The sequence below is a fragment of the Erinaceus europaeus genome, chromosome 11, assembly GCF_950295315.1.
Source record: "Erinaceus europaeus chromosome 11, mEriEur2.1, whole genome shotgun sequence".
NCBI lineage: Eukaryota > Metazoa > Chordata > Mammalia > Eulipotyphla > Erinaceidae > Erinaceus > Erinaceus europaeus.
In genome coordinates this window covers 26,889,117-26,913,707 of record NC_080172.1, presented here as the reverse complement: position 1 = coordinate 26,913,707, position 24,591 = coordinate 26,889,117, and the positions used below count along the sequence as shown (strand labels likewise).

The window sequence follows — 24,591 nt, the reverse complement described above, 5'->3', positions numbered from 1 at the left end:
AGTTATATTCCAAAGGGCCTGTAGCTATACTAGTTTTCTTCTTTTTTTCTCTCTAAGCCTGAAATCTGATATGCAGGTTGATCCAAGTTATTGTCTAGGGAGATTATGTCATGGCTGGAAAAAGGACCAGAAAGCTGGATCACGGAAGAGAGTAGCTTCCTAATATGGGAAAGGCATATAAATATTGTTGACTGTAAACCCCATTCAGTTGTTTGTTTTTGTTTGTTTTTATCTGGGGATGTATGACTTCTTAATATTTTGGATACAACACCTTGTTGAACGTGTTTTGTGCAATTAGCTTTTCCCAACTAGTAGATTACCTTTTTATTTTCATAATAGTTTCTTTTAATAAACAAATTCTGAGTGGAATATAATTTTAAAATTGATGCATTCAAAGGTCAGTGAAAACAGAAGACCCTCAGATTCCCAAGATGTGGAGGAAAAGAAGAAAATTTTATAAAAACTGGAAAATCTTGAATCCCATTGCATGTAAGTACAAATCAGAGATTTTGTGCATAGGATGAACTATCCACCTTCTGTACTTTCTTCTCCTCCTTCTCCTCCCCCATTCTTCACTTCCTCCCCCTCCCCCTGCTCTTCCTCCCCATCCTCCTCCTCCTGCTGCTCTTCCCCTCCTCCCCCTCCTCCCCCTCCTCCCCCTCCTTCCCCTCCTCCTCTTTTTTTTCTTGCCTTCAGAGTTATCACTGGGGTTTGGTGCAGGCACTTTGAATCCACTGCTCCTGGCAGAATTTTTTTTCTTTTCATTTCATAGGACAGAGAGAAATTGAGAGGAGAGGGGGAGATAAAGATAGACACCTGCAGACCTGCTTCACCACTTGTGAAGTGTCCCACCTGCAGGTACAGTGCTGGAACTCAAACCTGTATCCTTATGCAGGTCCTTGTGCTTAGTACTATGTGCACTTAGTCGGGTGTACCACCACCTGGTCCTCTACTTTCTTCTTTTTAATGGAATATATAGAAAAGTAGAGAAGGAAATGTGCCATCTTAGTAACACATATGCTGAAACTGGAATGATACAAAAGGGATGAACATAGCCCATAAAAAGGATGACATGCAAATTTGTGAAGCATTCCATAGTTTTTCAATGATGAACTCCTGAAATCTTTATATTTTAAACATTTTATTTTTATTTGATTTTATTTATTCATTTATTGAATAGAGGAAGAGAAAAACTGAATTGGATAAAGGAGACAAAGAAAGAGGGAGAGACACACTTGCAGATCTACTTCACCACTTGTGAAACTTCCCCTCCTATAGGTGGGGACTGGGGTGTGAACCAGGATCCTTGTGCACGGTAACTTGCATTTAACCAAGTGTGCCACCACCGGCCCATATAATGTTATAATGTAATGATACTTCAATAAAAAAGAGAAATCACAAAAAGGTAAATTTTATAAAATAAAATTATTTAGGGTTGTGGAGGTGCACCCAGTTGAGTGCACACATAAACATCCACAAGGATGCAAGTTTAAGATGCCAGTTCTCATCTGTAGTAGGGAAACTTCAGGAAGCTTCTCTATCTTCCTCTCTTTATTGATGTTCTACCTGTCCTATTGAGAGAGAGAGAGAGAGAAAGAAAGGAAGGGAGAAAGATGGAAGGGAGGGAGGGAAGAAAGGAAGAAAGGAAGAAAGGAAGAAAGAAAGAAAGAAAGAAAGAAAGAGAGGGAGGGAGGAAGGAAGGAAGAAAGAAAGAAAGAAAGAAAGAAAGAAAGAAAGAAAGAAAGGGAAAGAAAGAATGCCTACCTGAAGCAGTGGATTCATCATGAAGGTACAAATTCCCAGTGACAATCTAGATTTTAATAATTAATTAATTAACTGATATATAATATTAAGATTGAAGTATTGTTAATATATCAACAATTCTATACTAATTATTGAGAAATGCAACAAATAATAAGAAATTAATTATAAATAGAACTTATTCAGATCATGGTTATTAAGATCCTTATTATTGGAATCATTACCACATGGTTATTTCAGTTTTGTCTTTCTAGTGCAAAAACTAAAGTGTAGTCAATCACAAAAAGCTATAATATATAAAACTGAATACTAATCAAGCAAAATTGTCCCAACATAAAGGCATTATTTTAAGAATAAACTGTAGGGGGCAGCACATAACTCATGTGGGAGAGCACACACCTTAACTATCTGTTAGGACCTGAATTTGAGCTGCATGCCAACACATGAGAATGTTTGTGGGGGTTGAAAACTTCATGGGCAGTGGAAAGGTGCTGCAATGTCTCTCCTTTCTCGCTCTCTCTCTCTCTCTCTCTCCCTACCTATCTTTCTATCTCTGCCTCTCATTATCTACTGGAAAGAAAAAGGGGGGGGAAGATTTCCAGGAGAGATGGAGTTGTGTAGGCACTGAATCCCAACAATAACCTTGATGACATAAACAGAAAAAATAAATTATAATTTAAAGACTTAAAGGCAGTTTATAAATTGCCTTTGTGTACATTGTCGGTGGGCTTTACAGACATATGACTTCATGTATTTTCTTCCATGACTTCCACATTTCAGTTTTCCAAGTGTATCCAGACCTAATGCAAGATCAGTACTCACCATGAAAACTGTCACTCTAGCAGAAAACTGTCAAGCTAGCAGAAAGGCAAATGGGAATGACTAGGCATTCCCAGGAACTTCTGTATGCCTGGAATTTATATGGTAGATCGGAAGTCTAGCTACTTTCCTTCATGTTAAAAAGTAATCGTTTCTGGGGCTGGGCAGTGGTGCACCCAGTTGAGCACTTTAATCAACTTATTAAAAATATCATTGTGAGCACTTCGTTCAGAGGTTTCATGACATCATTTACTTAATACCTACTCTTCTTTCTTTTCCTTTCCAAATACCCTCAGACATTTAAAAATATAATTTGAGGGCTTCATATTTTGTTGGCAGGTTTTTTTTATTTTGGGGGTTGTTTTTTTAATACACCTTTTAAAATATTTCTTTGTTTATTACATAGAAATAGCCAGAAATTGAGAGGGAAGGAGGTGATAGGGAGAGAGTCAGAGAGACTCCTGCAGCACTTCTTTACCACTTGAAAAGCTTTCCCCCTGCAGGTTTCTTCTTCTAGCGTTTGCCCTTCTTCCGTAGCCAGTCAACAGCGTCAGGTTGAGCCTGATGTAAAATTTCAAGACCTCCTTTGAATCTGGAGAGGTGGCAGTCGTTGACTATGTGGGTCATAGTCTGTCTGGAGCCGCAGGGGCAATTCGGGTCATCTCTGGCTCCCCAGCGATGGAACATAGCGGTGCACCGGCCATGGCCTGTTCTATACCTATTGAGGAGGGTCCAATCATAACGTGCTAGGTCAAAGCCGGGTTGACGCTTGCAGGGGTCTGTGATGAGGTGTTTGTTCTTTACCTCAGCTGACTGCCAACTCTGTTTCCAAGAGTCTGGAACAGAGAAGTTCAGTGTAGGCGTAGAGGACCAGATTGGGTGACGAGACGTCAAGCGTTGGACAGGGTGGGCGAAGATATCCGCGTATATTGGCAGGTCGGGTCGAGCGTAGACGTGGGAAATGAACTTAGATGATGCCGCATCCCGACGAATATCTGGTGGGGCGATGTTGCTAAGAACTGGCAGCCATGGAACCGGGGTGGAACGGATGGTTCCAGAAATTATCCTCATGGAGGAATATAATTTGGAATCGACCAAGTGGACATGGGGGCTACGGAACCATACTGGGGCACAGTATTCTGCAGTGGAATAGCATAATGCCTGCAGGTGAGGACCGAGAGCTCAAACCCATGTCCTTGCTCATTGTAACAGGTGCACTCAACCAGGTGTACCAACACCCAGCTCCTGCAGTTGTTTTTTTTAACACAGGATCTGGTTCCTCATGCTTGAGATCACAATTTTTCTCACAGTAAAATGTTCACATATTATTAAACAGGTGGAGAGAGTTAGCAAGCTGGCACTTCCTGAGTCAGATACCTGTATATGCATATTGACTTCTATCCATAAAGATTTTTTAAAAATATGAGTCAATCTTTATTAATATTTTTCATAATATAATTCATGCAAATTCCAGTTCTTTCATGGAATGTGGCAACTCTAGAGCATCATCTTTTTCACATAAAACACCCCTACCATGGACAAAAAAATCTTTATTTTTTAACATGTATTTATTGTGTATAGACACAGAGAGAAGTTGGGAAGGAAGGGGCAAATAGGGAAGAGAGAGATATCTACAGCATTACTTCAGTGCTCATGGAGTTTCTCCCTTGCTGGTGGGGATCAAAAACTTGAACCCTGGTCCTTGCTTACTATAACATGTGCAACTATATATACCACCACCTAGTCTCTACAGGACCTTTTTAAAAGGCTGTCTAGAGAAGTTGAGAAATAAGAATAGAAAAGAGGCTCTCAGGTCCTGGCACATGATGGTGGAGTATTGAGGCTGGAGGCCAAAGTATTTTGTAGAAAACTGAGAAACTTTACACATGTACCAACAACTGTATTTACTGTAAACCATTAATCTTTCCTATTAAAATACTTAAAAATAAATAAAAGTATATCTTGAAACCATACTTATTAGGTTCCTCCCATGATGATAACCTACATTTTATTTATTGCACCATATCAAATTAAATAGAGTTTATTTTACCCTACTGTATTTTAATGTTATGTTCAAATACCTGATCACAGTAATTTTGTCAAGAATGTGCTTGATTTTTTTATTTCTTTATTGGGGGAATTAATGTTTTATAGTCAACAGTAAATAATAATAGTTTGTACATGCAATGTGCTTGAATTTTATTTGATAAATTTGCTATGGAATTTTTTATCTGCTCTTAGAAGTCTCTGTTTTAGAGTAACCTTAACAACCAGGTGATATTCTTTATTCTAAGATTATTGGTTTTAAATATGAGTCTTGTGAAATAGCTTGATAAACTAGAAATGAATGAAAAATGTTACCCAAAATACTTTAAAAAGTTATGCTCCCTGGAATTTTAGACACTGAAAACTTTTTTTTTTTTTGTCTGTTCTGTAGGTGACTCTCAGCTTGCTAGTCAAGCATGCAAAAAGAATATAAAAACTCTTCATAACAAAGTCAAAGAAGACACCTCAGAGGCTGTGGTTCATCAGACTGAAGCATTAGGGAAATCTAAGAAAAATGGAGATGAGCATACTGCTTCTGTGAATGGAAAGCAGAATTTCTCTCATTTCCCTAAAGATAAGAAACAACCTCCATCTGACAGCAAAACAAAGTGGAAGAAGGAAAATGATAATCCTTCATCAATTTCTCATCAGCTAGAAAAAGTCTTATCAGGGGTCATGCTTAATGACTGTAAAGAATCACTATCAGGAAAAAATATGCCACAGGATTTCCCAAATACAGCAGAAACCTTAAAACCAGTAAAGGACAAAGTTGTTGCAGCCATGAAATATGGGGCTTTCAATTTGCAAATAGAAATCCAGAAAAAGTTTTTCTGTAAAGCAGAAATGCAGCTCCCCACAAGAAAGCGATGCCCAAAATGTCACCAGTGTTACTCTGTCAGATGCTTCACTTCTGGAACTTGCTCTTCTACGTGCAGAAATGTATTAGTGGAATTAGGGGATGTACCCGCAGAGACTGCCAGGAGTGAGAAGCCCTCACTGAAAGTCAGCATTTTAGGAAGAGCAATTAAAATTAAATCCATGAGCCAAAAACAGAATATAGTAATTAATGTAGCACATCCTCAAAAAAGGGTAAACGTATCTAAATCTAAAAATGTTTTCTTTAATCCCACCATTAAAGAGTATGTCAGACCTTCTGTACAGTCTGCTGTTGTGACCCCTGAAAAATGGCAGGGTAAATACAGGCAACTGAGTTCACATTATTTGCATGTCTCTTCTCCTGCTATTTTTGCTGTTCAAAAGGAGGTGAATTTTAATACAGCTGAGGTTCCTCTGTGCTCAGCCTCTAAGAGGGAAATGAATAAGCCTGGCACTCCAGCTTCAGTCTTGGATAACTGTGAGGTAGAATCTGCTGTTTCTCAGAATTTTAAAATTATTCAGGATTTTCCCCCATATATGTATTTATCTGAGGCTGAGACTCATCTCAAAAATACTGTTCCTACTTTGAATGATACTCTAAAAACTACAAGTTTAAGTGATATAGACTTAAGGAGAATGCCATTTGAGGATTCTAAGGATGTCTATAGAGATAGAAAAATTAGCTTTGATATCCCACAAAGTACCACATCGGACTTATATATAGCACAAAGCACAGACAGCTTCCCAGTTCAAGACAGCAAAAACTCTGACATTTGTTCTCTATCTTTTCTGAGCATGCAGTTCCTTGGAGAAGAAGCAGTCAACACTGGTTGCAAAGGCATTCAAAACATTCCAACTGTAGAACGCTGTGAGAACTCAAGTTCTACATGTTCTCCTTCCAGTAAGAATATGCTAAAGTCTTCTCTTCCACTCATCACTTCATCCCAATGGATTACCAGACCATCAGAATCTAAAGCAAACCCTAGAGAAACACTGTCATTTGATCACAGTGCTAAAGTTGTCATAGGCTATGAGGAAGAGCAAGGTGATGAGAAAAATAGTGACATTAACAAAGCCAATTTGCATAGGGACTCAAGTGGGAAAGCTCAGCAACTTGTGGAAGTGAAAACTGCACAGTGGCCCACACTTATCCTTGCATCCTCAGATAACCTCCCCATGAGGAGCCCACTTGAAAGTAGTAACCACAGCACCATGGAATGGAGTCAAACAGTGTCCCAAATAAACCATCCAGAGACAGGACCCTCTAGCAAAACAGAAGAGCTATTCATGAGCTTAATAGCAAATGAGTTAGAGGAAAGATTAATTATTAAAAGTGATAAAGAAGTCATGGCTGATTCTAATTCCGCCACGGTAATAAAAAACTGTGGAGAATTACCCAATTCTCAAGAAAACACAGAAAAAGGCAAATTCCAGCTAATACCAGTGGTAAAGAATACATACCACAGAGATTTTGAAGAACTATCAAGCCAAACTCATAATGAAAGCTGTTTTCAAGTGGATTTCCCGAGCACTGCTGAGTTCAATTGTGCAGCTGCAGATAATCTGTTTCTTACTGAGAAAACACTGACCAATGAAACCAATCAATATGGTAAACAAGACAAAACAAACATTAGACAGGCAAGTTTTAAACACGAGCCAGTAGAATGCCAAAGGATTGCATCAACAAGGTCAAATCCTGAAGGTGATGACAATGACTCAAAGGAAAATGACTATCATCAAATAGACATCTTGTTTTCACCTCAGCAGCAGAAAGATTTGAAAGGTGGGCTATGCAGAATCTAACTTGTATATTTTTAAGCTTACTTACTTGTATATTTTTAAGCTCTGAAAAGTCATAGTGTAGGCAGGTTTTTTTATTATTATTACTTGGAATGCTTTTTCTTTATTGCTAAAATATATATATATTCAGTATTTTAGACTTAGTTAGATATGAACAAATATGTATCAGTCTGACTTTCTATTATCATACACTCCACCAAAAAAATAGTTCATAACAAAATCACCAAGGCGGCAGTTTAATATTATTTTTTAAGTCAGTTTCTCTTTAAAAGGTCAAACTATTATCTAACCTATGTTGTAGGGAACATTAGCTTTTTGTTTTAAGTGATCCACCATTTCTTTCTTTCTTACATGCTAAGCATATTTTAGAAAAATGGAAAAAACATGTTTGTGGTAAAGTGAATTTTTAAACCTTGCTATGGTGCTACAGAAACATGGTACACATTGTTTTAGGAAGCCATATGGGATAGTAATTAAAGTGAAGGACAAAAACCAGAAACAGCCATGGTTAATTCAACTGAGCTATTCATAGGACCTCTGACCTCAGGCAGACCACTGGCTTCCCCTGTGCATTGGTTGGCACTACTCAAGCCATTGATAGAACCCAGAAGCTCTGTAGACCTCAAAAGGGCTAAGATAGAAGCTCTTTTCTAAGTACATAATACTGCCTGTCTGCTTTCAATCTTGGATGCACACAATTACATTTTGATTACTTTACAGAAAGCCATTGTGTGTGTGTGTTTCTTTTTTTTAAATATTTATTTACTTATTTTCCTTTTTGTTGCCCTGGTTTTTCACTGTTGTAGTTATTATTGATGTCGTCGTTGTTGGAGAGAACAGAGAGAAATGGATAGAGGAGGGGAAGACAGAGAGGGGGAAAGAAAAACACCTGCAGACTGGCTTCACTGCCTGTGAAGTGACTTCCCTGCAGGTGGGGAGCTGGAGCTCTAACTGGGACCCTTACTCCGGTCCTTGCACTTCCCACCATGTATGCTTAACCTGCTGCACTACTTCCGGACTCCCGTGTGTGTTTCTTTTTCCAGTAATTATGAAATGCTTAGTATTTCATATTAGTACTACTCTATATATAATGTTAGGATACATCTCTTGTTGTTTTTGTCACCAGGGATTCACTGCTGCAGGCCAACATTTCCAAGTAGAAAGACACAACGATACCATAGTACAAACCTTCAGCAGTGTGATTGGGGCCAAGTTTAAACCAAGATACAACATTGTAAAGGTTCGCTTATTTATTGGGCGGTAGCACACCAGGTTAAGTGCACATAGTAGGAAGCTAAAGGATCAGCACAAGGATCCGGGTTGCCCTTGCTCTCCACCTGCAGGAAGGGTCACTTCACAAAGTTGTGAAGCAGGTCTGCAAGTCTATCTTTCTCACCCCCTTTCTATTTTTCCTTCCTCTTTCAATTTCTCTCTGTCCTATCCAATAAAATGAAAAATAAAAAAAAAAGTCCACATGAGCAATGGATTCATAATGCTGGCGCTGAGACCCAGGGATAACCCTGGAGGAAAGAGAGACAGAGAAAGGGAGAGAGAGAGGGAGAGAGAGATCAGAGCACCGCTCAGCCTTGGCATATAGTGGTGCCAAGAATTAAACCTGGAGACTCTTGAGACCTCAGGCATGCAATCCCTAAGATAACCTACTGAACAAGAAAATATCCTTCCAAACTGCTCTAATATGTACAGAAACTGTATTTTGAATGATGAAACTTCATTGAAGAAACTACTTTTCTATTGTCCTAGTCCTAATTTTTAATGAAGCTAACTTAATTTGGAAAAGAAATAAATTACAAAAGTCAGAATGAATTATAAAAGTGATGGCATAAATAAGTGAACTATACCCTGTAGAGAAAGAAGTGCCTGAAACAAACCAAAACCACATGGCCATTTGTTTGAGGAAGATGGGCTGAAGTATTGATCCCTCACTCACAGAAGCAGATTCTCAGTGTCACTATACGTCTACATACCATAATGGTGCAAATGCCACATTTTGTTTCAATCGTAGCTATTTAGATCAGCTGAAGCAGATCTGCCAGTCAGAGCATGCTTAAGGAACCTCCTTCTCAGACTGACTTTTTTCCCTGTTCTACCCTGAACTATCTCTTACAGCAAGGCATATTTTCCTTTAAAAAATATTTCTACTTCAAGTATCCTTGAATTTTTCTACTTCAAGAATCCTCCCAAAGTTAATATTGCACTCCAACGGATTGTGGAATTCCAACTATTCCAGCAGCCGGGATACTGTGATTCATCTAATGTCCCTACAAGTTCTTCCCCCAAGTTCATTCTGTTTGGGTCATATTGACCTTAAGTTGCTAGTACCTGCCAGATAAGATCCTGCTTCAATTCTTTTACTTGACTGCTATTACTAACTGGAGCACATTTCCCAGATATGCCCATATAGTTTGATTTCTTCTTATCCCTTCAAGGTTTTTGCTCTGAAGTACTTTCTTAGTGAGACCTTCTCAAAACATTCATACTAAGACTGCAATCTGAGCCTTCTCCATTCCAACCTACATACTCTTTTTTTTTTCTATGTATCTTTTTTCACCTTCAGTTGTGCTCTCTGTCTTTTACTAATTTATTTGTTCTCTTTGCTCCCACAATAATTTAATCATGAGAGGATATATACATTTTTTCTGCATTATCATTGTCATATCAACAGCACTAGTACATTATAGGTAATATAGGTACTCAACCAATACTGAGTGAAAGAATGAATTCAGGGAAGTCACGTCAACTTTCTTTGTGCCAAACTCTGTGTTCACATACAAAATCAAAGCTAGATTTAAAGAAAGAAAGAAAATGATTCATAAATTAAAGTTTTTATATTCAAGATACTTGAACATAAAGCTATGATTATTTTTATACATTATTCGATCCTCTTCTTTTTAAACTATGTCTCCAGCCAGGATTTAATAATCCTACAGAGTGCAGGTTAATTTGAGGAACTGAGACATTTTTGTTCTATATTATCAAAGGAGTTCTACAACTCTTGAAAGTCTATCCATTGACTTAAAATTAAGAATCCCTGACTTAACTGCTGCTAACAGTGATATTTATGTAGTTTCAATTCTTCCCATGTGTACATGTTTGAGAATTAACTAGATTACAGACAATATTGACTGCCTACAGAGACCAAGTGAATAAGTAAAACAGAATTTGTGAAAAGTGATGGAGTAGTGTGAACTAGATCAAGCAAAGTCCTAAGGGAATGAGAGTGAAGGTCCCAGACAACTTGTGATTTTTTTTCAAGATAGCCAGAGATCCATATAGATTATTCATACACATATAATTCAATTTATTTCCTCATACTACACTTGTTATTTTCTCCCAAATTTATTACTACTCTTGCTAATCTTTGTATGTTAATTTGTTCAGTCAATCAACCCAAGAAGAATACAGAGATAAAGAGAGATTTTTATCCCAAGCCCTATACCACCAACCTGACCTCTGGTGAAATTAGAAACTTCCCATATTCGTCCCCTTTCCAACACTACTTAATGCATGTGTAGGACTAGAACCTAGGGTCCAGCTTCAATGCCTGAGTTTTCCTTTATCAGTGGAGTTCCTGGATGTGCATATTCCTCTCCGTGATCCTTAATTTAAGTACTAGGTATCCCTCTGTTTTTGAAAGCGATAAAATTCTTTTTTATTTTTAATTTTTTAAATGTTTTAATTATCTTTATTTATTTATTGGATAGAGACATCCAGGAATTGAAAAGGAAAGGGGTGGTAGAGAAGGAAAGAGGCAGAAAGACATCTGTAACCCTGCTTCACCACTCACAAAGCTTTCCCCCTGCAGGTGGGACTAGGGGCTAGTTTATTTCCTCATAATACACTTGTTATTTTCCTTGAGCACTGTAACTTGTGTGCTCAATCAGGTGCGCCAACACCCAGTCCCAAAAGTGATAATTTTCTACTTTCACACTCATGCTTGGTAAATTATCAGTGTGTTTTAATGGTTTAATATCTTATCCCTGGAAAATAGCAGTGTGTATTTTAACAGAATTCTATAAGATATAAACGTACTTTCATTCCAGTCATTCAAGTAAATTGTCTTAGAAAAACAAAGGAGGGGGCTAGGCAATAGCTAGCATACCTGGTTAAGCACAGATATTACCAAGTGCAAGGACCAAGATTCAAACCCCCACTCCTCTCCTTGCAGAGAGGGTGCTTTACAAGCACTGAAACTGATCTACAGGTGTCTTTCTTTCTCTCTTTCTGTATTTTATACTCTCTCAATTTCTCTGTGTCCTAGCAAGAATAATAGAAAGAAGAAAGAGAAAGAAAGAAAAAAAAAAAAAAAGGAAAAATGCTCACTGGGAGCTGTAGATTCGTAGTGCCAGTGAAAGGAAAGAAAGATGGAAAGAAGGGAGGAAAGAAAGAAGGGAGAAAGAAAGGAAGGAAGGAAGGAAGGAAGGAAGGAAGGAAGGAAGGAAGGAGGGAGGGAGGAAGGAAGGAAGGAAGGAAAAAGGAATGGAAAGTGAGAGAGAGGGAAGGAAAGGCAGGCTAAACACTAGTATTCATGGAATAATAGGAAGAGTCTCACATCTGAATGAAATGAGATATGGATCAACACTTGAAATATCAACACTTGAAAATGTTCCATCTGTTTGAAGATTCCTAGGTTATGCTGAGTCAACCAAGAGTAAATTTGAGACAAGGAAGCATTAAAACTTAGGTAAAAGTTGTTATTTATTCAGATACAAAATTATCAGTGTCTTCATGCATTTTGGCTTTTTGCCACTCTTCATTTGCAACTAGCCTATACAGCTGAAAAATATCTTGACATTTGTAGACTTTGGGTAAAATAGACATCAAATATAAGGGATCTGAGTTCAGTATTGAACTCATTATCATAGATTATAATTAAATTATTGATATAATAATCTCTATCTGATGAATCAAGTGACATAATTCTTTAACTGTGCTCATTCAAGGTAACTAATATAGTATCAGGCATACTGTGGGTGCCCAAAAAATACCTGTTGAATTGAATAATTAGGGTAATGTGAAGTAATCTTCCTTGCCTATATAAATCTGGTTTTCAATCTATGTGGCTCTTATTTTTATAAACAGTGCAACAGAAATTTTTGTTTTTACTTACTTTTATTTTTTAACTATTTATTTGTTTATTTTGGACAGAGACAGAAAGTTAAGAGGGAAGTGGAAAATAAAGAGGGAGAGAGAGGTACACCTGCAGCACTGTTTCACCACTCATGAAGCTACCCACCCCCTCCCCCAAGAGATGGAGTTTTGGGACTTGAACCCAGATTCTTGCACATGATGCAATACCGCATGGCCACAATACAAATTTATAAAGTGGAGGTTTGGGATGAAATTATTCAAACCCTAGACTGCAATGTTTTTTGTTTGTTTGTTTGTTTGTTTTGTTTTGTTTTTAGATGGAGACAGAAAGATGTGTGGAAGATCATAGAACTGAAACTTCCTTCAGTGTAGTAGGAACTCAACTTAGACTGAAATACTTAAAATTCTGTCTTGAATTGTTGTCTCAGTTTCATATTCAATGTGATTTCATTTAGATTGGAATCTGGACATAAATAGCCTTCGCAAGTTATCCCAGGAATTAGCTCCAAGAGGTACAAGGGCAAGTGATGGTTCCCAGGAAGAAGCAATAGAGCAGTGGGCCAGAAGGAGGCAACAATTCAGAGATGGCAAACGATGCAACTCAGCAGGAGGAAGTTCATTTGCCAGCAACGTCACAGAAGGATCCAGTGAGTAGATAGTCACCTTTTCTAATGCAAGAGCAAAGGCAACAACTTACTGAAGCTTAACTAGATTCCCTCCTTCATCCCCCCCCCCTCAGAATATTAACTCTGTCACTTGAACATGTCAGTGTGACTATATGCTTTTATATAAAAAAAGATATTTTGGGAATAATCAAAATTATATCCGCTAAGAAAGCCAAACTTAGTAAATTACCTCGTTTGAAACTGCCTGCTAAGATTGTCTGTCCCCTCATAAAATAGAATGACTTGACTATAGGGGTGTGTGTGTGTGTGTGTGTGTGTGTGTGTGTGTGTGTGTGTGTGTGTTATTATCTTTATTTATTGAAGAGAGATAGCCAGAAATTGAGAGGGAAGGGGGAGAGAGAGAGGAGAAGGGACAGAGAGACACCTGCAGTCCTGCTTTACCACTTGCAAAGCTTTCCCCCTGCAAGTAGGGACCAGGAGTTCGAACCCAGTTCCTTACAAATTATAACACATGAGCTCAATCAGGTACCCCACCACCTGGCTCCTAACTATAGGTTTCTTCACAGAATTAAGCCTGTATACTACCTCAAATAACTATGAGGGAAATAAAAAAGTATATTAATATATTTAATTATAAAAATTGTTATTTTAATATTTCTAATGTGAGGAAATATCTGTAAATTAATGTGTACTTCAGTGAAATAATGTTTCTCTTACTGTTGAAAGAAGGTCATTCCTATCAACGCCCCTGTTCAGCAGGGAAGCAATTACAGAAACCAGACCTTCCACCTTCTGTACTCCACAATGACCTTGGGTCCATACTCCCAGAGGGTTAAAGAATAGGAAAGCTTATCATGGGAGGGGATGGGATATGGAGATCTGGTGGTGGCAATTGTGTGGAGTTGTACCCCTCTTATCCTATGGTTTTGTCAGTGTTTCCTTTAAATAAATAAATAAGAAATAAGTTCATTAAACCAGCACCATACCTTAGTCTGAGAAACAATAGCAACTGAGAACAAAGTTAGCTCATGGAGGGAATCCAGCTAAATGGAAATTGTTGAGTTCTTCAAAAGGTAGAGCTTCTTGCATGTTTAGTACACCCAACCATTACTCTGACAACTAAAGTTGTAAGAAATGTATCCAATAAATAATCATTTGTCAAGGCTGGGCAGTGGTATACCCAGTTCAATGCACATGTTAATATGCACAAGGCCAGGGATTCAAGCCTGTGGTCCCCATCTGCAGGGGGAAAGCTTCACAAGAGGTGAAGCAGTATTGAAACACTATCCACCCACACACTCTTTCTCTCTCCCTCTCTCTCTAAACGCTTTCTTTTTCTCTCCCCCTCTTTATTCCCCTTCCCTCTCAATTTCTTTCTGTGATTAAATAAAGCTTTAAATAAACAAATGAACACTTGTCATTTGCATAGGATTAACGAAGAAAGCAAACCAGGGAAAACTCCAACAGTGAAACATGAGAAATCTCTATTTAAAAATGGCAATATTGTTTATAATATTCAGTTGAAACAAATTTGTATTTCTCATTTATATTTGTCCATCATCCACTGGTTCCAAGTTTCTAAAATCCATGGAGGTCTTGTAAGAACCCTGAGGCCATCTTTTGATATGTTGATGAGTTGACCTTTGAAAAGCCTCTAAAGAATCCTATAGTGATGCTGGTTGCACCAGAATCTTCTGTTTTGATTAAAGGGTTGGAATTTTCAGCCCTAAACACACACACACACACACACACATTTCTTAGAAAGGGAGAAGAGCTGGAAATTAAACCTTAAGGGTATAATTTTGAAGACATGATTTTAAGCCTAATTTCCAAACTTCACCTTTATTTTCAAAAATCCAAGATATTTCTTTTTTTTTAAGATTTCTTTATATTTATTTTATTTATTTATTCCCTTTTTGTTGCCCTTGTTGTTTTATTGTTGTAGTTATTATTGTTGTTGTCGTTGTTGGATAGGACAGAGAGAAATGGAGAGAGGAGGGGAAGACAGAGAGGAGGAGAGAAAGATAGACACCTACAGACCTGCTTCACCACCTGTGAAGCGACTCCCCTGCAGGTGGGGAGCCGGGGTTCGAACCGGGATCCTTATGCCGGTCCTTGTGCTTTGCGCCACCTGCACTTAACCTGCTGCGCTACAGCCCGACTCCCAAGATATTTCTTTATATAGTTCACTATTTTTTGAATCAGTAAAATCTGTTTCCTATAAAAAATTTGGACTGGGAGTGTTCTAAATTTTCCACATAGTCCAATAGGCAACTTAGCTTTGGAACTCAATAGAAATTTAATCAATTAATAAGTATTTTTACTATTACCCAAGAGATCCAAAGAAGTTTAGTTAATGAATGAATGAGATGTGACAAAAGAGAAAACTTAATATGCATGAGTAGTTTTTTATTTTTTTATTTATTTAAAAAAGGAGACATTAACAAAACCATAGGATAAGAGGGGTACAATTTCACACAATTCCCATCACCAGATCTCCGTATCCTATCCCCTACCCTGATAACTTTCCTATTCCTTATCCTTCTAGGAGTATGGACCCAAGGCCATTGTGGGATGCAGAAGGTGGAAGGTCTGGCTTCTGTAATTGCTTCCCCGCTGAACATGGGCATTGACAGGTTGTTCCATACTCCCAGCCTTCCTCTCTCTTTCCCTAGTAGGGTGGGACTCTGGAGAAGCAGAGCTCCAGGACACATTAATGAGGTTGTCTGTCCGGGGAAGTCTCATCAACATCATGCTAGCATCTGGAACCTGGTGGCTGAAAAGAGAGTTGACACACAAAGCCAAACAAATTGTTGACCAATGGTGGACCTAAGGGCTGGAATAGTGCAGAGGAAGTGTTGGGAGTCCTCCTTTTTGTAGATAGCTAGTAGGCATATTTTAGTTGTATTTCAAAGGGCCTGTAGCTATATTAGTTGTTTTTTTTCTCTCTCTCTCTCTGAGCCTGAAATCTGATATGCAGGTGGATCCAAGTTATTGTCTGGAGAGGTGATGTCATGGCTGGAAAAAGGAAAGAAAGCTGAATCAGGGAAGAGAGTAGGTCCCTAATATGGGAAAGGTGTATAAATATTGTTGACTGTGATGATTTGATTTGATGTGATCTGGGGCCCATATTCAGCTTAGGAGCCTATGTGACCTCTGCATCCCTGTAGATCTGAGTTCACATTCTGTGATCGTGAGTAGGAACGTTCCAAGATGCCCCAATATTGACCCATCTTCCTCAGGTGTAGCATAGAGTATGTTGTCCAGCATCCCTTCAGAGGATGGGACATCCTCTACCATTGTTGATCCAAGTTGAGGGCAAGGTTCTATGGGGGGGGGGGACACATAGGGGTCTATTTTGTTGTTCCTGATAGAGATGACTGGTAACAATAGAGAAAGGGATTTATTTGAGGTCTAGGCTCATCATGTCTCAGGACTCCCCGACTAGGGCCCCAGCGGATGCGGTGGCCTGAAAGTGACTAAAGAGTCATCATTAAAGTATGCCAGTCTCTTGCCCATATTCAGCTTTTGCAGTCCTTGCTTTGATAAGGTTAACTTTGGAGTGAATGAGAGAACTATAATAGGAAGTAGGTGAGGAGGGTATCTAAGTCTATGCAGACACTATTTCATTATGAACTTCACACTGACTCACTGCAGACTATTGTGTACTTTTGCTTTCAGGTATATATTTTGCCCTAGTTTATGGATACATACTCTATCTCACAGTACCTAGTCTATAGCTAGGTTTTGGGACTTTGTTTGGAAGTGAATGCCTGGAATGGAATTAGAGAATACTATGAAAGGAAAGGTCTCACCCAAGTAATGAAGCTGAAGGGTTGTCATTCCACACCTGAAGTCTCTGGACACAGTCTGAAGTGAAGCATGCTGAGGTGGCACTTATTGCATTGATTAGATTGGAATTGGCAGATGCAATATTATTTTATATGAATTGAGAGAAGCATGCAGGAAAGTGTGCCCCACCCTAGGATTCCAGGACTGGGGGAAATATAGGCTCTATAGTGGAAATGTGAGGTTCCTGTTGTCTTAGGGTTAAAGAAGACAATAGATAGTTATTGTTATAATCACATTATTTGGTAATTGGGTTAACTTTGAAAATTCCCTTTGTTAGGATTTGCTGTATAATACCCAACACAACATAATTTATGTCCCTTTACATTATTTGTATATAGTTGTGCCACCGGTTGCTTCTGTTCTCCCTGGTCTAGACTTTTGAGAGAGTCAACATATCAAAGACTCAGCCTATGTATTAAAAAGACTCATCTGTGCTTCAAAAAATTTGAGACATACAATCAATTTTCCCCTCTCATAGTCATTAAATTGTGATTTATATGACTACAAATTAATAGGAGTGCATATAAACACCATTCCCACCACCAAAAGACTGTGTCCCATCCCACCCACCCACCCCCGCCACCCTGGGAAGCTGAATGTCCACCCTCCCCCTCACCCCAGGGTTTTTACTTCGGTGCCCTACTCCAGATTTAGTCAAATCCTGCTTTTAGTTTCCCTTTCTGTTCTTCTTTCTCAACTTCTGTTGATGAGTGGGGTCATCCCATACTCATCTTTATCTTTCTGAATAGTTTTTAACTAACCCTTGATTTTTCTCTTAGCCAGTACTATAACCTAGGAGGAATGTGATTCCAAATGTTAAGTGTTTTATATTATCCCTCTCAAGGTGCATGGTCATTTTCTTGTGTTTGATGTGTGCTGTTCTCACCCTGTTCCGTGACCAAGTCACTCTTCTGTGAAATATTTCTTTTGTTGAAACAGAAAACACTCCAACAGCTGGATTGTAGGGTGTTTTGATTTTTAAGGACTTTGCCTACTTTTTTCCATAGGGGCTAAGCAGTTTGCCTTCCCACCAACAGTATACCAGAGTTACTTTTTTCCTGTTATTTCCAATACTTTGGATGTAGTCTATTCTTGCAAGAATAAGATGGTATCTCTCTGTGGCATAAATTTGCATTTCTCTAATAATAAGTAATGTAAAGCATTTTTTTTCTGTCTGTGACTGTGTGTGTGTGTGTGTGTGTGTGTGTGTGTGTTTGAGAAATGTCTATTCAGATTTTTTCCTTAGCATTATGTTAGCAACACAGAAGACAGAGTATGAAATTTATATTTCCTTACCTAAACATGACAGCTGGGAAAGCAAGATAGGAACCAGCAGACTCCTGTGACCTGATTTTTCTACCTATGAAACAGAATAGCACAGCACTTCAAGCTAGAAGAGAGACTATAACTAGTAACTAGAAGATCTTCAAAAGCATGTAACAATTATGAGCCTACCATCAAATCAAAACCCTTCAAAAGTTCTAATTCATAGCCAAAGAAAGTCTTACAACACATAACATACATGAGTGTAATACACTCAAATCTCATTACTCAAAAAATTTCAGGAGGGCTTTATGGCTTTATGGTTTCACACCAAATTAACCTCACATGTTACCATGTACAAGGACCCAAGTTCACATTCCTGGTTCCAACCTGCAGGGTGGAAGCTTCAAAATCAGTGATGCTTGAAAGCAGATGTCTTTCTCTCTCCCTCTATATCTCACCTTTCTGTCTCAATTTCTCTCTATTCTATGAAATTAAAATTAATTAATTAATTAAAATTATTAAATATGTTCAGGAAACATTTTTAGTGCTATTATTCCAATTGACGAGAATTTATCAAAGCATTTTTAGTGCTATTATTCCAATTGACGAGAATTTATCAATCTTTCTTAGGAAGATGTATCGTAAAGATTAAATTTTAGTGCCCATGTATATTTCCTATGAATTTTTTTCAGAAAGATGTTACCCCATAATTGGAACAAGAATCCTACTCCATGTATGGGTTTTATACCTGTACTTTAGTAACTTTAGTACTTATGGTATCACCTTCCCAAAGAAGTGGGCCTTCATATTTGTTTTAGAAAGTCCCAAACAACGGGGAACATTAGGTTCTCTGAAATATTGAGAGTCATCCCATATATGTACTTCCTGAGTAGGTACTTCTTAGTTCCCTCTGACCTGGGAATGGATCTGCTCTTATTTTGAATTTTTTTTCTTATTTATTTATTTTTATTGTTACCATGGCTATTGCTGGGGCTCAATGCTTACATGAAGAATCCACTGCTCCTAGTAACCAACTTTTTCCTTTTTTTTTTTATAGAGTCAGAGAGAAATTAAAAGGGGAGTGAGAGTGAGAGAGAGAGAGAGAGAAACAGAGAGACATCTACAGCACTGCTTCATCACTCCTGAAGCTTTCCCTCCTACAGGCTTGAACCTGGGTCCTATGCAGCATAGTATGTGTACTGAAACAGGTGCACCACCACCTGCCCTCCCACAATTTTTTCGTTAAGAATAGACCCAGGATAGAGTGGTTGTACCACTGGTAGAACACACATATTACCATGTGCAATTATTACTGAGCAAGGTTTTACTACCTGATGCCTGTAAAAGTGTGTAAAAGTTACTCACAACTGCTTAGTGAAGAAAGAAAGGATGTGAAACATGTTTTCACTGACATGTAGAATATAAAGTACTGAAATACATGGACTTCCAAAAACAAACAAAGAAAAAAAGTAACTACCTTGTCTCTAAGACCCTGAGAGAACTCTAGTGGTTATCCAGAGTTAGAACTTAACTAGGATAAGGTCAAAATAATGATTTCATTGTTTAGGAGTCATGGGAAGGTGAAGATAATGAGATTTCAAAAAGAATAAGGAAATAAACCATCCGTTGATACTTTCTACTGAAAGCTAATGGTTGGGGTGACTTTTCTGTAATGAAGAAATAAAGCAATTACCTTATCAAGAGTATCCTAGAGTCTAAATTTTTTGTGAATTAGGGGTTTGGAAAAGGTCATGTTGACTTAGTCATGTGAGAATAAGTGACCTGACCCTCTGTGTCCTAGCTATAAAATATATATATATATAACAATGGTATTTGCAGTGGACTTCAGTCTTATCTATTCTTGAAGTAAATAAATAACAAAAATTTCACAAAGATGAATTTCCCCAAACTGGATTTCCTGGACAGCAATATACATGAGCTGTCACTTGCATTTTACTTGGACTTTTGTTTGCTAAATTTGCAGTCTTTGACAATTTTATTTCTTTTCACTGAGCAATACAAATCCTATGTATGTAAATCAAATACAGTTGCTACTGTGCCTCTATTTTCAGGGCCTCCAAAGAATACACTCACGAAAAAAGCAAGAATACGAAGGATAAAATCTCCTAAAGAAATAAAAAGAGAGACAGAGGGGAGGATTTATATTACTTCTCCCCCAATAAACAACATGAGATCTTCTCTGGAGTCTGCTCCACTGGTGACACTCTACGTCACTATGTAGTCACTGAAGAGGTTTTTTTTTTTTTAGTACTACTTCCTTTAGATAATACCTTTATTTATTGAGCTCTATGTTCTCATTTCTGAGTTTTATTTAAACCTTTGAAATTTCTCCCTTTTATGCTGCAGAAAATTCAGATGTATAACCAAAATGCTACTATATCAACCAACACTATAGTAATCAGAATCTACCTGTTTTAAAAGCTAGAAGAGAGGAACCTTTAATGTTGAACATATTACAATGCGCAAGGACCCAGGTTCAAACCCCTGATCCCTATCTATTGAGGAAAAGCTTCAACAGCAGTGAAGCAGTGTTGTAGGTTTCTCTTTCTCCCTATCTTTTTTTTAATATTTTAATTTATTTATTATTGAAGAGAGACAGGGAGAAAATTGAGAGGGGATGGGAAGGTAGAGAGGGTGAGAGACAGAGAGATACCTGCAGCTCTGCTTTATCACTCTTGAATCTTTCCCCCTGCATGTGGGGGCCTGGAACTTGAACCTGGGTCCTTGTGCACTTTAATCTCTTTCTTTCTCTCTATCTCCCCCTTATTTTTCAATTTCTCTCTATATCTCTCCCCTAAATGTGAATAAATAAAATAAAATAAAATATTTTTAAGTGCTAGATGAAGTAAATTGAAAGAAATATTGATTCAAAAGTAAAGACAAAATGTTAAGTATAATACTAAAAATATAACATGCATAGTAATAATCTATTACCTCAGCTACGTAATCTATTACGTTAATCTATGATTAACATAAACTCAAATTGGTTTTATTAATAAAAGATGGTTCTTGTGTGCTATAAATAAAAGGAATCATTCCCTCTACTTCTCCATTCCTTTCACAGAAGGAAGAGTTCCTTTTAGTCCACTGTGTCTTTCAGCTCCTAAAGTCTTTCAAAATCTATTTATTCTTTGTTTTATGGACATTTCTCCCACTCTCTGTAGGCTTAGTCATAGGTATCTGCTCTGCATTTTGAACAACTATAAGTGAGCTGAAATCAGCTCATAGTGGCTCACAATACCCAGCTGTACACATTGTTTTTTTAACACTACAATACAGTAACATAAAGTTGGTGGCTTGAAACTAACCATGGTAGGAGTATTTACATAAAGGAATTTGGCAAACACTATAAATCAGAAATTATAGTTGTCATTTTGGACAGCTACATATTAAACATTTGCAAGTATGCTCTTGAAGCAACACAGGAATCAGCTGTGAAGTTTATACAAATTTAAATTTTGTACTAAAATGGCACCACTGTTTTCATTAAAACAATAATTGTGTTTTTCTTGGGGTTAATTCTGTCTTGAGAGGAAACCTTTACTTCCAATTTGATTCACACTAGACACTAAAGGATTGAACTAACATTTCTGATTTTCATTTTATTTAAATCACAGAGTTTGTTATTATTCTTCAGAAAAAGTTCAGTAAAGACTGGAATTCACTAGAAGTTAGCATTGTTTAATGTTTGGTTTAAATTTTGTCTCATTTATAGAGTCAGGATATGCTACTAATCCATAGCTTGAAACTTGACAGCTTTATTGAGCGTCATTATAGCTGGTGTTTTTCAGTCTGTTAATCTCACTCATCTCTGACTTCCTATACAATCACTGGGAAAGACATTAAGAATGACAAATTTATGTATGTGGACACAGTTGATCAATCCATGTAGGCTATGAAGAATGCAGACTAAAGCACACCAGGTAAATAACTTGAAGGCTATAAACTGAAGTCAGAAGTCCTTGCAAAATGGAGCTCTGGTTTTTATAATCTCACGTGACTCTTGTATCACAAACAGATGTGGCAAGAATTTGGATCTAATTGCATGAGGATATTTGGTAGCATTTTAAAATTTATTCATCTATTAAAAATGTGAAATGCATTTTCCGAATTTTAATTTACATGGAAATAAGAGAAAGATATAGGAAGAAAGTGACTGACAAGCAAAAAGACTCTGATTCTTATGATTTAGTAATTATATTGTGCTTACTGTGCCAGATTTACATAGTATTAGTTTCTTGACTCTTCACCAACATTACAATTTAAGTATTATTTTTTTCATCCTCATTTTATCCACATAAGTAATCTGAGTCATGGAGATAAGTAACTTGTCCAAGGTCACTTGGTTATAGTTAATGATGCAGTTGAGTTTCAAACCCTGAGAGACTGACCTGGAATTTATACTCTTAACATTACATCTTATTTACTCTAATTGGGCCATTCAAGTTTCATCCTGGTCTCTCTGGAAAAAATCCAAATAGGGCTTCATTTCTCTAGGTGATATGTATATATTACTAACTTCAAGTAATACAGTATAATTATAGAAATACAAGAATGTCTAAAAAACCTGGAACTGAGAAAATTATCTTTTTCACTCTAAAATAAAAGTCAAATGTGTCTAAAATAAAAGTCAAATGTGTCCAGTCAAAAGTCAAAAATAAAAGTCAAAAGTCAAAAAATAATAATAATAAAAGTTCAAATATAATTTCAGTAATACCAAGCATATTAACTCATTATACTTGAAAATTCCATTTACTAAAAGACTGATTCAGAAAACAAATTTTGGTGTCAAAAAAACACATTTAGATGTGTTTTCTATTTGGCTCAAAGTTCCATAGGGGATGTTGTAAAGAAATTTAACAGCTCAAAAGTACAGCAGGTGTGAGATTTGCTGCTTTATTGGCTTTTAACACACATTTTATGTCTCAGTTTCAGTAAAAGTATACTGTTTTGCTCTATCTTGGTAACTAAATAAACAGAGAACTGCTCATCCATGTAATCAAATATGTTAATACATAAAGATAATTTTGAGGTCTTATTAATGCTTATAAAAACAAAAATTACACACTATCAGAACAAAAGAATTATGGAGCCAACAAGAATAGATATTGATCAGGAAGAAGACTATAAATATAAGTCCATTGGCCTAGAAATATGTTCATGTTATATTCACAGTAGAAAGATATAACTGAACATCTATGACCAAATATAAAGGAAATGAATCAAGCAAAGTAAGATTAGTTAAAGTGTTCTATTTCAAATTTTTATTCCAAGAGGTAATTTGCCTTTGGGAATAAGATAAGTTCCCATTTACATTGCAATTTTACCATTAAATAATATTCTCATGTCTTCCTTCTATTTTCACACACTAAAATTATATGTACTCAACCAATATGATCTACTTTTCTATTGCTATCTTTCCACTGCAAAATGCTTGTCCATACTATATTTATCTAGAGATCTACAATACTGTCTTCCTGTAGACATTTAATTTATTCCTTAAGGTCCAATCTAATGATATTTTTCCTATAGTCATACACTTCCCTACAGTGACAATCACGTATAACTTCCTTCAAACCCTCTTATTTAATCATGAGCCCAAATCTTTGTTACTATACACCCCACCCAGTTCAAGCTTCATCTGTGTTTCCCTTTTCTTGTTGTGCTTTGTAAGTACTACCTACAAGATCATCTAGTATTTATCTTTCTCCTTCTGGTTTATTTTACTTAGCATGAAAGCAGAGGATTGTGGACTAAGAAGAGATGGGGTGGGTAACACAGGGTACACAGTACATAACAGTGAAGAGGGACTTGGATTGGTGGTGGGAGTGGTGTGCAGACACCTATAGCAGGGAGACTAACAAAAAAAAAAAAAAGAAGAGGAAGAAAGAAAGGTACCCATTAAGAGCAGCAAGCAAGCAGAAAGATGTAAAAACATACCATAAAGTACTTAATCAAATAGTTTCTACTTAGACCTAGATATCATCCTCACCTACTTCCTATTTTACTCCCCTCAGTCTCTTTATGGCTAACCTTGTCAGATAAAGTAAGGACTACAAAAGCTGGATAAGGGCAAGAGACCAGCATATTTTAATAATGGCCCTTTTGGTCACTACCAGGCCAACCCATCATCAGGGGCCCTCATCAGGGAATCCTGGGATTCCCACATAGATGTCATAGGCCTAGACCTCTAACAGATCCCTCTCTCCACCATCACTGGTTATCTCCTTCAAGAACAGCATCATGAACCCTCTTATGAGTCTCTCCAGAACCTTGCCCTCAATGTGGAACAACAATGGTAGGGACAGCCCCACTCTCCAAAGGGAGACTGGATCAAAATATTCTGCCACTCAAGGAAAACAGGTCCTGAAATAAATGCAGCCCGGAATGTTCCTAGCAATGACCATGGAATGCG

General features: G+C 37.4%; 1 protein-coding gene and 1 non-coding gene across 2 annotated transcripts in view; both read left to right on the top strand.

The window, feature by feature from the left end:
* Positions 1-431: 431 nt before the first annotated feature.
* Positions 432-24,591, top strand: part of PDZPH1 (uncharacterized) — a 128,396-nt gene continuing 104,236 nt past the window's right edge. Inside the window, exons 1-3 of the mRNA XM_007526815.3 lie at positions 432-489; positions 5,018-7,285; positions 12,867-13,058. Coding sequence (XP_007526877.2) covers positions 432-489; positions 5,018-7,285; positions 12,867-13,058 — 2,518 coding nt within the window. The remainder of the gene's footprint in view (positions 490-5,017; positions 7,286-12,866; positions 13,059-24,591) is intronic.
* On the top strand, positions 998-1,102 carry LOC132541590 (U6 spliceosomal RNA). The gene has a single exon (XR_009552727.1). It is a non-coding gene; the product is annotated as a U6 spliceosomal RNA (small nuclear RNA).